This window comes from Plecotus auritus (genome assembly GCF_963455305.1).
Source record: "Plecotus auritus genome assembly, chromosome: 9".
NCBI classification, from domain to species: Eukaryota; Metazoa; Chordata; class Mammalia; order Chiroptera; family Vespertilionidae; genus Plecotus; species Plecotus auritus.
This window is the reverse complement of record NC_137783.1, coordinates 144,905,833-144,919,799: the sequence shown is the minus strand read 5'-3', so window position 1 is coordinate 144,919,799 and position 13,967 is coordinate 144,905,833. Positions and strand designations below refer to the sequence as shown.

General features: G+C 37.9%; 1 protein-coding gene across 11 annotated transcripts in view; it reads left to right on the top strand.

Moving 5' to 3' along the window:
- The window catches only part of IFTAP (intraflagellar transport associated protein), a 68,014-nt gene extending 54,644 nt beyond the window's left edge, over window positions 1-13,370 (top strand). For all 11 annotated transcript variants that reach the window (XM_080640806.1, XM_080640800.1, XM_080640803.1 and 8 more), the window contains 2 exons: window positions 6,217-6,371; window positions 13,129-13,370. In XM_080640806.1, the coding sequence (XP_080496932.1) occupies window positions 6,217-6,371; window positions 13,129-13,296 (323 nt within the window). In that variant the 3' untranslated portion in view covers window positions 13,297-13,370. The remainder of the gene's footprint in view (window positions 1-6,216; window positions 6,372-13,128) is intronic.
- Window positions 13,371-13,967: the final 597 nt, after the last annotated feature.

Below are 13,967 nucleotides of genomic sequence, written 5' to 3'. Positions count from 1 at the left end.
ATTTATTTCACCCTTCAGTTGGACCAGCCTGTTCTCTGGCTGAGTGCAGTGGGCTGAAGAGCCTTACTGAGGTCTGTTTCTCAGACTTACACTCTTTTAGTCAGTGTGTGTACTTATTCTGTGGTTGATTGTATTGGAGGAAAATGGGCAAATAATTCCTGCCCAAAGATTGGCAGCCTTATTTGATTTTCATTTTCAAGCTCTCCAGTACTCCCAATTCTAACAAAGGTATCAGTCATCTCTTTTAAAAAAAAAAAAAAAATTCTTTCTTTATCTGTAACTTTAAGCAGCTTTATGTAGCTTATCAATGACCTGGGACTCCTATTCAACAAATATTTAACAACTGTGATTGGTTCCTGGAATATAAGGAAGAATGAAATTGATCTGGTTCCTGTTCTCATGACATTCATAATTTGTTGGAAGAATCAAATACTAACCAGATAATCACAAATATATAATTATAAATTATTCTAGATCTCATGAGAACATACATATGGCAGGGGAACTTGAATTTGTGTGTGGGTCAGAGAAAACTCTCTGAGACTTGAGATCTAGAGGATGAGTAATCTTTAACTAGATGACTGGGGTGGAGTGAGGCTGAGGGGTAGGTAGGAGAGTACAGGAACAGCATAAGGAACAGCATGTATAACGGGACTGAGCTAGAAGATGGCATGTTTCAGCCAACCTATGTTTAGGCATTTCATTTATTTTATGCTTAGTACTGTTAAAATCATTCCTTCATTGCCTAGAAAATCACTGAAAATACAGAGAGGGAAGAATTCTTGCTTCCAAGTGTTCCTCTATCACTGTTCTTCCAATTTTTATATGTGCAAACTTAACAATCCTTTAAGGTCCAGCTCAAAAGCCATGTCAACCACAGGGCAAACCTGCTGCCCAGGCCTCATGATTTCATGAGGAAACTCTCAGTCCATTCCTGAGAAGAGAACAGAATCGGGAAAATAAGAAGCCCATTGTGACTGCAGAACAAGCAGCACTTTTAAGTTCAGCTCCATCCGTTATATAGTTTGTATTTTGCTCTCCATCTTTCTGACTCCCTCCTTGGAGGGAGAGGGATATGATTTATTATCATTGTCAAATGTTAATCTCATCCTTGAAGTAAGTCTTCCCTGCACTTGCCCACCTTCTCCTTGGATAGCAGTCACCTTTCTTCTTTTGTACTTTTTCATCTTTCTTTCTTCTCCTACTTTCATTTATTCTGAATTTTGTGTCTCTTGAGAACTGCCTATCATTTATACATATGCATATATGCATCTATACATATATACTTATCCTGCCAGTTATATTTTCTTTATTTCTTGCCTATTTTGTATTAATTGAGTATTATTTTATTATTATTTCATCTTCCCATATTTTTACTGGGTGGAGAATTCTAGGTTTGTAATTTTTTTCTTTCAGCACTTTAAAGATGATATTCTAATCTTTTCTTATCTTCATTACTGAAAACTGTTGAAAAATCAGATATCAATCTGATTATTGTTCCTTTGAAGACAGTATGGTTTTTTTGATGACAATATGTTTTGTTTCTCATTTGGCTGATTTTCACTACCCCTTGGTATTGTTTTATTTGTATTTGTTTTGTTTGGGGTTTTCAGAGATTCCTGTAAGTGCTGGGAAATTCTCAGCTGCTCTCTCTTCAAATATTACCTGTGCCTGAACATTTTTACATATCCCATATATCTCTTATGCTCTTATCAGCATTTCTATCCTTTTTTATTTCCTTTCTTGCTTCAGTTAGAGTATATTCTACTATCTGTATTCTAGATCACTAATCCATTCTTGAATTGGATCTAATTTGCTGATAAAGTCCTAAATATTTCAGTTGTTAAAGTTATCAAAAGAGATCTGGAATATCTATTTTTATAGACTTCAGTTTTGCTGAAATTTCCCATTTTTTGTGATGCATTTTTAAAAACATATTAATCAGTTATTTTAAACTTTGTGTCTTATAATTTTAATACCTGAGGTGTCCTATGGGTCCATTTATATTACTAATTTCCCCTTTTGATCTACTGTCTTTTATACCTGGTAGTTTTTGTTTGAATGCTGAACATCGAATGCTGCATACTGAAATACAATGGTTGTCTCATGGAAAATCAATCCTGTGATTGAGTGGTGTTTTGAACTAGTTTTTTTTTCTTTTTCTTTTTATGTAGATCAACATTTTTACTTGAAGGAATGACAAACTATAGTTCTCAAAAAAATTAAGTAAAAAAAAAAGTGAATGAAGTAGGCCTATTTCTTTAAGACAAACAACTGATAGTATTTTTTTTTTTTTTTAGTATGTTTTTATTGATTTCAGAGAGAGGAAGGGAGATGGAGAGAGAGATTGAAACGTTGAGGAGAGAGAACCATCTACTGGCTGTCTCCTGCATGCCTCCTATTGGGGATCCAGCTTGCAACACCAGCAAGTGCCCTGACCAGAAATCAAACCTACCATCTCTTGGTGAGCCACACTGGCCCAATGCAACTGACAGTATTCATTGTCAGTGACAAAATTGACAGTGCATTGAGTGATAAACAGGTTTTTGGAGATGTGCATCCAGTACTGTGAGCTTGATACCTCCCCGACATTTAAATACTTTTCTGATAAAATTGGTAATGTTAGCTAATGTGATTTTTATACTGTATAATGAAATATGTCTATATTTGAGGGATCTGTACAAGACAGTGAATCAGTATTTTCCAAATTTATGATGTTACAAAATCATGTATTAGAGAAAGAACCATTCAACATGTAAGACTGACCAAGATTTTAATGACAGTATGAAAAATTCACCAAAATGGTTTCAGATTGCACATTGAATTTATTTTTTTACTTTATCATTTTTGAGATCTAGAATAGTATCAAAGAAGAATATCCATGATTATATAAAAAGATTATTAAAGTGCTCCTCCCTTTTCCAATTATATATCTGTGTGAGACTAGATTATTTTCATTGACATCAAGTGAAACAATATTCCAAACTTGAGTGCTTAACAAATATAGAATCCAACTTTCTTTGCTTAAAGCAGACAAAAAATTATTTTAACCATATAACAATACTTCTCACTATTTTCTTTGTTTTGGGAAAATAGATTTTTCATTAAATATTTATTTTAATATATAATGATATTTTAAATAGTTAAATAAATAAATACTTGAAAAAAGTCTCAGTCTTTAATTTATAATATGATAAAAATTCATGGACATAACCTACATAAACTAAAGTTCTTTGGAGTTTTCAAAAAATTTTTAAGAATAAGAACCACTGAGATAGACTATCATAGCTGGAAGCTTTATGTGCGGAAGAGGCCTGGATTACTAAAACATTTCTTACCTACATCCTTTTTCGTCTTGGGGAATGCCCAAAATTTCAAAATTTTTTTATCATTTCTACATGACAAGAAAGGAACAGATTGGTTAATTTAATAACTATGCCACACAGATTAAATATTATTCTTACCTAATTTATTAGATGTCAGATAGATTGCTTGCTTTATAATGTTGTATTAGATTCTGTGAGTATAGCTTTTGACTTGCTGATTATTGACTAAATACAGAAAGACAAATGGCATGAACACATAGTTCATGAATATTGGAAATTCTTATGATGTAGTTGAGAAAGAAGAGATTGAAGTGTTTTCAGTCTTGCTGCCTAGCATCAAGATTTGTTTTTGGGAGTTGCCTTGACTCTACATGTACATCAGCCAAGAGAGTGGTATTTAGTGAAGATGAAAACAAGGCCTTTGGTAGTTTGGGAAACAATTAAGATGGATCAGGTTTCTTAAAACATTTCAGTTTTAGAAAGTTTTACAGAGATATCAAATTCCATTCCCCACCATTAATGAATACCATAATTTTTCTCCCATGATTATAGAATGGCTAAAAGATAAGGTAGCTTTCTTTATAACTGTCTTATCAGACTCTTCACATCCATATTAGTTTTACTCCTTTATGAATCTGTCCTCTTTAGAGTTAAGGTTGTTCAATTTCATTTTGATTATTCTCAGGTTGAATTTATGTGTGAAAATCTTATTCCTGTAACAAAGTTTAATTATTGAGGGTAAGGACTACACATATTTTACATCATCCACAATGTCCTATTAGCACACAGACTCTTGATACTTGCTGTTAATTTTAAAAGTTGAGATGCAGGAAATTTATTTCCTATTGTTAAGTATTTATTGAGACTATACTATGTGTAAGGTGCTGTATTAAACACTAATAGATATGCATTTGTACATTTTGCTTTTACACTGAAGAAGCAAATGGCAAAGCAAAGTGTGGAGGATTCTGAGTCTTCTTGTTTTGAAGGAGTTGTTCCCATGGCGGTAGAATTTTTATGAAAGAAAACATTTTTTTTTTTTTGCAAAATATTAAAGAGGTGAAGAAGTTTATCAAAGGAATTGCAGAGTTGCCCTCCTTGGTGCATACTATTGTCAATCAGATTTTAAATAGCTCTGAAGGCAGAATTGATTTTTATCTTACACTTGAACTGATGTTTGCACTGGTGGTGAATGGGTCTGGTAGATATTGGTTTTTACATTAAGAGGCCCGAACCTTTTTCTTCTTGCCTTTGTTGTGGGCAGGCCCCTAACCAGGCTTGGACCTAGGCAGTCCTAGGCAGTTACACTGAGTTTGGCTTTGAACTCATACATATATATATATTAGAAAGTCAATCTTCCCACCAGCCTTACGGAGTTTAAAAATAGTACTTCTCTGGGCATAAAATGTTTGAGTATACTTACCACTGACTAGCCATACTAATGAGCTATTGCAGTGACATTTCTTGGCCTTGAGTTTGGCTAATCTGATAGATTTAAAAAATATATGTAATGAAAATGCTTATTTAAAAGAAGTTTGTAATGTGACATCATGGGCTCTGCAGACAGCCTGCCTGACTCTGCCAACAGACTGCCTGGCTGTGCCACTTCGTGGCTGTGGCACCTTCACTGAGGTTACTCTTAGTGCTTAGAGCTCATTGCCTATAAAACAGGAAATAATGGAGCTGTTGGCTTAGCTGAGTTAATGCATATAATATATCAGCTCATAAGAGTTGACTATTATTATTGTTTTTATTTCTGCTAGTTAAATCAGGTCTTATTTTATGGTTTCAAGAATTAATCATAGTAAAACCACCTTGTTCACCAATCCCCCACACACATGCTCAGTTTCTAGGCTATGTTCTTCATTGCTGGAGTCTTATGAATTTTGTAATTATATTTTTTGTGAAGGTGACAGCATCACAATAGTGAGAGTTGTATTTCAAATAAGATTGTTTTTGAATATCGAATCATGCTCAGTTATCTCCCCATATATGCTGCCACTGGCAACGGTCAAGGCATGCCCGTTGTTAGTCACTTCCAGGGAGAAGGTATTCTTCCTTAAGATTGTCTCTGAGTAGCAGGCAGCATCACTGAGCCAACTGTAAGTTATTGGGTATCTCCTGCAGCCCTCTGGTTCTGGGAAAACTTACTGAGGGGAAACCTGTTGTGCTTCTATTTGTTTTTGGGTTTTTTTTGTCCTCCTTAAAGAAAGCTGTGGGATAACCTCACTTATTTGTGATGCCTCCATGTTCTCTCACATGTGCAAATATAAGGGAACACATCCCTTCATCATGAGTTGATCAGAAAACCAAGATTGGCTCTTGAATTCTTGTAATTGTGCCAAACAAGCCAGAAACACGTTTTTGTTGTTTGCAGGTGTTGAAACTTAGAGCATGCATTCTGAATGTGACAGAGTAGTTCATTTTTCTGCTAAAAGTTCAAGTTCTTTCCTTCTGGCATCATTGTTTTTTAATATGCTTTTTTGTTGTTGTTGTTGAAATATTGCCATATCTTTACAGGACGAAATTCAACACTCCATTTCCTTTCTCTTCTCCCCTCAGGAAAATATGGGAAAATGAGGCAAAAACAGCATCTTCTTGCCTTATTTTCCTATTGAGGTAGACGAGAGGCATGAACAAGTTATTCCCAAACAATATTTCTCTGAGACCTTTTGGATGGAATCTAATTGCAACAATAGGGTAGAAATAGGTGCACCAGGGACTTCTACTTTCTAGAAAAAGGAATCTCAAACGGGTACAGGCCTTGTGAGATGGACCTACTCTACCTGAGCATATTTGCTTTATTCTTGGGACAATTACAGGCTTTTAGACTACTTAGGTCAATTGTAAATTCCGAGAAAGGATCAGTGAAATATTTTGTGTCCCGCAGATTTGCCGCTGCTGCCCGGGCAAGTGGAGGACGTAAGCACCCACATTCCTTCTGGCATTCCTCCCGCAGCTGACATTCTTCCCGCAGCCCAGCCTCTGACCCCTGCAGTCAATCCAAGGCCCACGGTGGAAGGAGCAGACACGCAAAAGGACGAGGTACTCCATGCTGTACTCGATCAGTCTCAAAATTGCAGTGGTTTTGTAACTTGTCCTTTCAGAGAAATGCTCCTCTACCTGTCTCTCTTGTATTTTTCTCAGATTTGGGAAAATTCCAAATTCAAGTTGCTTATTTGGGCCCTTCTCACGGCCATCTATCGCTATTGTATATATTTCTTTGTAAACACAGAGAGCGATTGTGTTTTTACATGGAAACTAGTTTTTTTTATAATATGTTTTTATTGATTTCAGAGAGAAGGAGAGAGAGATAGAAACATCAATGATGAAAGAGAATCATCAATCAGCTGCCTCCTGCATGCCCCCTAGTGTGGATTGAGCCCTCAGCCCCAGCATGTGCCCTGAATGGGAATCGAACAGTGACCAACAACTGAGCACAGCCGCCATGGAAAATATTTTTATTTCATGACGTATCTCTATAGGCCAGTGCTACCTGGGGACAGTGCAACCGAAAGGACAGAGGAAGGGGACAGATGGCTTTCTTACCTCTTTTAGTCTGAAATGGCCTTTTTTCTTTATATTATTGATCCTAAGGGCCTGTAGACATCCTCTATTTGTTAAGGTAAAGCTAGGCTGTTCCAGGAGAGAATCCCAACAGTAATTCAGTGGTGGAAGGGATAGAAGTTTCTTTCTTTCCTGGAATAACCTGTGGAGGATCTCTCAAGTTAGCAAGTGGCTCTGTTCCCTGGACTCACCACGGCTCCTTCTCTCTGGAACTCCACTCTGCCTTGGGACACTGCTCAAGTGCATGCTGCGAGTCAGGTCCCCATCCTTCGCGGGGCAGGGGATGAGCGCCTGGGGCCGCCTGCTTCCCCAGGCTCAGAGCTCAGGGCTCCATTTCTGCTCACGTCCTATTGGCAGCCACTCAGTCACATGTTCCTACCCACCACAAGGGAGGCTGGGAAGTGTCATCCAGCTGTTTGCTTCCCCAGCAGGGTAGAATGGAACCTCTGCCACATGCGTTCTCTCCCAAATGCACCACTTGAAAGTCATCTTTCGCCATCGTTTACAACTCTTCTGCATGTACTCCACAAAGGTGCACCAGCAGAGGCTGCCGGATGTGACCTTTAGCACCTAGTTCACTCTAACACCAAAGGGGATCAGGCACAGAGGTAGCCAAGGGCTCTTTATTATCTCTTTCTAAGAAAGCCCTTAGGATGCTTCTTGATTATTTAATTATCAGGCACTAGTCTTGCCACTTGAAGATATTTTGTTATGGAAGCAGTCGTTCAATCAAATAATCCAGACATTTCACTTTTAAATTCCCCCTTTATCATAAGACTTTGCTCACTGGTATGGCAGACTTATGTCTAAGATGCCAGTAGGCTTATGTTAAACCCCTAAATTGGTTACTAGATAAACTGGTAGGGATAGCCACTTTTCAATGTGCATTTTGAGTTGTGGATTGCTTTTGTTGAGTAGTAAGAAACTAAAATTGCAAGGTTATTTCTGGCAGGAATGAGTTTCTTTCAAAGACTTATGACTTCCAGGGTGACCATACAAATGATTTGACCAACTAGTGGTCACTGCATCTGGTGCCATTATGGAAATGTTTATAAAATGATTTTAGTTGATGGGTTAAAAGAAAACCCTGAATGATTTCTGGAACCTGTCAAACATCCAGTAAAATGCTATTTAAAACCCTGTGTATGATTATATCTTCAAAGAGAATATACATTTATTCTCAGAAAATGTCAACATTTTTAAATGTTGGAATAAAAATGATATAAACATGTTTGTGTTGACAAACTCAAGAGACATAGATGAATAACTTTTGAATATCCAGAGTAATATCTTGGTTTGGGATTTTTATTTCTAACCACCATTTGGAAGAGGAACTTTTCAGAACTGTCTAGAAATCATAATACTATACCAACTCTGCCATGGTTTAATAGTATCAGCCTATTTTATTTTATTTTTTTAACATATTTTATTGATTTTTTACAGAGAGAAAGGGAGAGGGATAGAGAGCCAGAAACATTGATGAGAGAGAAACATCGATCAGCTGCCTCCCGCACACTCCCCACCGGGTATGTGCCCGCAACCAAGGTACATGCCCCCAACTGGAATTGAACCTGGGACCCTTGAGTCCACAGGCCGATGCTCTATCCACTGAGCCAAACCAGTCAGGGCTCTCAATCTTATTTTAAAGCACCCAAATGCCAGTATAAGACCATAAGCATCAACTTCCAGCAAATATATCCTGTAAGGGCCTACCAAGGGGCTAGCGACAGTTACTTTCTGTGACTTCAGTCTGGAAAGATGAAAACGTACCCTGGATGTCCCAACTTCCTGTAATTGCCTAATAAGAATCCACAGCTTCCTAGTATGGATTAGATCAATTAAACAATTTGTTGTTAATTTTATCACTGGTTTTATGCATGTGCATTTCCCTCCTTAGAGTCAAACATTTTCCAAGAACCTTCCACTTTCTATTTGTGAATAATTTCTTGCCTTAGTTAATATATTTTGATGAAAGTAATTCACATTAGAAAGATGAAAAATTGTGAGTTCCTCCTCCCCATCCCCAACCCATAGAAGAGGTCATAGAAGAAACTTGTACAGTATTTTTTTAATGGGAGATCTCCTATTTTTCCAATTCATATAGGGACTTCAAATTTTTTCACCTATAAAGACAGTTTATTTACCATATTGCTTTGTAATAGAGCCTACAGCTAAATGCTGCTGTCATTAATGTGAGCATTAGTTCTGTTTTCTTTGACTTACCTATGTGGTACTAGGAATGAAAATGACTCCTCTTGTAGCAGTCCCACTTAGAATAAGTCACATGAGCAATTTAAGGAAACGAGCAGTGTTCTGCCAGTGTACAAATTCTATTCCCCCAGAGGCTCAAAAAGGTTTAAATTAGATTTGGAATTATACACCTGAAATCCACATATTTCAGCTCCTTAGGCAAAATAACAAGTTAATAACTTAATTCACAGTTGTTTTCTGTTTAGTAGTGGGGGACTTGGCGTTCCATTGCACAAATTCTTCTCTTTGAAATAAATCAGAATTTGAGTTTGCAACTAATTTGGAGTCCTTCAGCTCAGGACCCTACGATGAACCTTACTTGAAAGAAGGGAATTCCCAAAGTGTGCCAGAGTAGCCAACAGCTGAATACATACATAGAATTGCGACTTTGCTATCTTTTGAAAGCTGCCATTTTGACGTTCACAGTGAAGTTTTCTGAGTTGCACTGTGTATCTAGGTTTTTGTTCCTCCCTTCCTTCCTTCCTTCCTCCCTTTCTTCCTTCCTCCCTTCTTCCCTCCCTACTTCCCTTCCTTCCTTCCTTCCTTCCTTCCTTCCTTCCTTCCTTCCTCTCTCTCTCTCTGTTTTTTTTTTTTTTTTAACTTAGGTTTATTGAGATCTCATTTACAGAGTAAACTTTACCATTTTGGCGTATATATAGTAAAAAATACTAAATAAAAAACAGGAATACTTTTTATTTATATTTAGAATTTTTAAATGGCATCATTAACATATATAGTCAAATAATAGTTACTTTTTAAAATATATTATTTTTATTTATTTCAGAGAGGAAGGGAGATGGAGAGAGAGAGAAACATCAATGATCAGAAAGAATCATTGATTGGCTGTCTCCTGCATGCCCCCCACTGGGGATTGAGCCTGAAACCCAGGCATGTGACTTTGACCAGGAATCGAACTGTGAACTCCTGGTTCATAGGTCGACACTTAACCACTGAGCCATGCCGGCTAGGCAATAGTTACTTTTTAAGTCCCATATTGTTTTATAAATTTCTAAATGTTATGTTGACTTATAAATCTATAAGTACTAGAGTATTCATAATTACGTATTCCCAATTACTTTGCTCTAGTAACTGATTTATTACTATTCAGTCTGCAAGAGCCATTGATATACACTAAATGTTAATAAAACTCAGAATAATATGTTAATACAAAATTATTGGAAAAAACCCAAGATGCATACTAGTAAAAATGTATGCTAAAATTGCTAGGTCTTACAAATTATCCATCTACACCTCCCTTCCCCAACCACTCTTTGTATGTGTATGTGTGTGCATGTTCTGAAAGAATGTTAGGTAGAAAGTTTACTTTTGAAATTATAGTGTAAAATAAACTAAGTCCTAAAGTAAGTTAGACACTTCAACTTTAGTAAGAAGTCAATTTTTTCTTCAGTTGGGTTCACTTTTTGCATTATAACATTTGTTCTTATTTCTCATACTTACCATTTCTTAAATAGTTTATATTCTTTCTTGCCCTTAGTTCTTAGATGTTCATTTTCTTTTGCTTGGGATATTTTCTGTCCACTCTGTTCTCTCAGACTCACTCTCCCTTTTCCTCTTTAACTTGTACTCGTCTTTCTGAGCTGGGATCAGCTTGGGTATCACTCCCAGAAGTTCTCCTTGACCTCCAGGCTGGGGTTAGTGTCCCTGCTCTAGGATCCCATTGCATCTTGTATGCACTCTCGGAACAACATTGTGTTATATTTGCTTCTTTTCATTTTGCTCAACCCCATGTAACTATAATCTCCTGGTTGGCTGGGACTGCAGCCTTTTCATTCTAGTACCATTGTTCGCCTATGCCTAGCACAGGGTCTGGTAATATAAAAACAAGACATGATGCCTACTTCCTTTAACCAGGTATGCAAGGCAGCAAGGATCCCGTGAGCCGGACTGCACTGGTAAAAAATGGGGCTCCCCGTGTCCCTGTCAGGGTCCCTCAGGATGGGGCCAGGCGTGCCAGCCTCAGTGCTTATTGCTGAGTAGACTTGGAGACTGCAAGGATGCTCACATGCAGGAAATAAACATGTTGCCTGCTTGTGTTTCTTCATTTGAGCTGCTTTCAACAGTATTACCGCATGGTCACTTTGACTGTGGCATTTAAGTTTAATCTCAGGAAGTGATCATGAGTATCGGTCGGCTGACTTGCTCCCTGTGTCGGCTGCTCCACATGTCATGGTATCATGTGGAGCCTTGAGTGCTTTTTATTATATGCTATGGGATTTGGTTAGTTTACCTAGGAAAGGGCTTTTCTCCCCGACGGTGATGACAAGGCTTAGGGAAGAAAGACTTCCAGGTTGATTTTTCCTGTGTTTTTGGAGAAGGGGGAGCTTTCCCTGAAGACTCTGGATTCACATCTCACTTCTTTTTCTTACTGATTGCATAGTCTGGGGCACGTGACTTCGCTGTTCAGTTACTTGTGAGATGGGTTGTTTGAAGATCACCGCTCTTGCCCACACAGTTCCTAGTACCTGGGCTGGCCCTTGGTGGGAACTCACTTCAGTGAGAGCTCCCATCACCCTTGTCAGGAGAGCACGCACTTTCTAATAAAGATGAAATCAACAAGCCTCTGAAATGCATTCCCTTACTGGTTTTACTAAGAAAGGACAAAAGATGGATGGGTGTTTGCTATTAACCCTGCACCCCTAACTGAGATTCAACTTGCCCAACAGACAGGAGATAATCTATTTTTTATGGTTGTGGGTTTTTTTTTCTTTCTTTCACCTTTAATAACAGCACGGTGTCTGAGCTATATGCTCCATTTTCAAGAACATTACAAAAGTCACTCAATGAGATCATTTTCCAGGCAAGAATATTTAAAGCTGATTATGGCCTTAGGGCATTTTTTTCATTCCTGCATAAACCATAGTTTTCAATTATTTCAGCATCACCGTACATATTATAGAGCTGCACAGAGGTGCCGGATGAGTTCACGTGTCACACACCACTTGCTTGGGGAGAGGCTCTTGAAGGGGTGATACAGTGAGATTTAAGCCATTCTCTCTTTGTTTAGTGAGACATATGCTTTTTTTTTTTTTTTAAATCTACCTTCTTTTAGGAAGTGTTTAAAACACAGATTATGAATAAATAGATATAAAATTATTACACCTCTTTGCGTTTACTCTGGCTTGTAGATAAATTCTGTAATATTTAAAAAAATTCTTGGGTAAGACAAAAGGATCCTGGACTTTTAAATTTGAGGAGACACTATGTGTTTTAATTCCTACTCTTATTGGACCAGGAATGATAGGTATTATCTGAAGAAGTAAATGTAATAAGTTAGAGTACTTTTAACTTTGAAAATGTTTTGTTAAGCCCTAGCCGGTTTGGCTCAGTGGATAGAGTGTAGGCTGTGCGGACTGAAAGGTCCCGAGTTTGATTCCAGTCAAGGGCACATGCCCAGGTAGCGGGTTTAGTCCCTAGTTGGGGTTTAGTCCCCAGGAGGCAGCCAATCAATGATTCTCTCTCATCATTGGTATTTCTATCTCTCTCTCTCCCTTTCCCTTTCTCTCTGAAATCAATAAAAATATTAAAAAAAAGAAAATTGTTTTGTTGATATGTCTTTTATGGTAAATGGTGAAACTGTATTCAAGGTTGATCAGAATCTTAAGGTGTATTTTTTCACACTTTAATATGAGCCTTTAGTTTGTCCATATGCCTCTAGTCCTAACACTACAGGTGGTAAAAATGTAATGAATGTGTGCAAGAGAGGTTTTCTGCTTCTTGCTGTGGGCGGAATTAGTTAGTGATAGTGTTCAGAGGCAGGGCGGTACAAATGGGGCATTTTAAGGGGCTTACATTAGGTCAAATTGAATAAGTGACTGGATTCCTTTACTTAAAAAGGGCCCAACCAGCTGAGAGAGCTGGAGTCTAACAAATGTTTAATTAAACAGTAATAGGGAACTTAAGTTTTCGACTTTATCTTCGTTTACAATGATTGTAAATGATTTTCATCCTTTGCTACCTCTTGCAGACACTCGGGGATGAAGTTCAGCCCTTCAGACTTGATGAAGAATTTGATTATGACACTGTGATGCTAACCCCCAAGGTCACTCCTGCAGAGGTAGAAGCCATCAAAGAACAACTATCCAAGCACAAGCGAGAGAACACCAACGCGGACTGGGAGGAACCCCGTGACTGACTCACTAAGATATCTTTCTGTTTACATTTATTTTGATCGTATTCAAGCAAAAATAGAATAAATGATAAACCTACTGTAAGCCCCTCTGTGGAAATTTATGTGTGTATTGATTTGTCAGTTACTTGCCTATAGGGAGATGCTGCTAACAAGATCACAGAGATCTCCATCCTCACAGAGCTCCCTTCTGTCACGTTGTTGCTACATCCCATGGCTCGTAGGGGGTGATGGAGGTGGCGATTTGGGACAGGAGGCAACACTCACTGAAGGGTCAGTTTGAAGAGAGTACCACAACTAGGTAACACGGGGCATTGTAACAAAGATTGGAAGCATCATCCCACCTTTTGGGGAGCAAAGGACAGTTACACATGCCAAATGCATTGTAGCACAGAGAGAAGTAGTGATTATGTGGGGAGGTTATTGGCCCCAGCTATCCAGACATATTGGTATGAATCTGATTGCTGAGAGGCTGGGCTTCTAGGATTGATTGGGAAAGGAATGACTGGAAAAGAAGGCAACTGAGAATTGATTCTATGTCATATATTAAATTCTTGTGCTTTGTTATCGCCATTGTTATAGCTACAAAGTGCAAGGAATGATCTCTGTCTGCAGAAGTGTAAAATATAATTTGAAGAGGCAAGACGTAGGTAGAAAAAAAACAACTAGAGCATGTA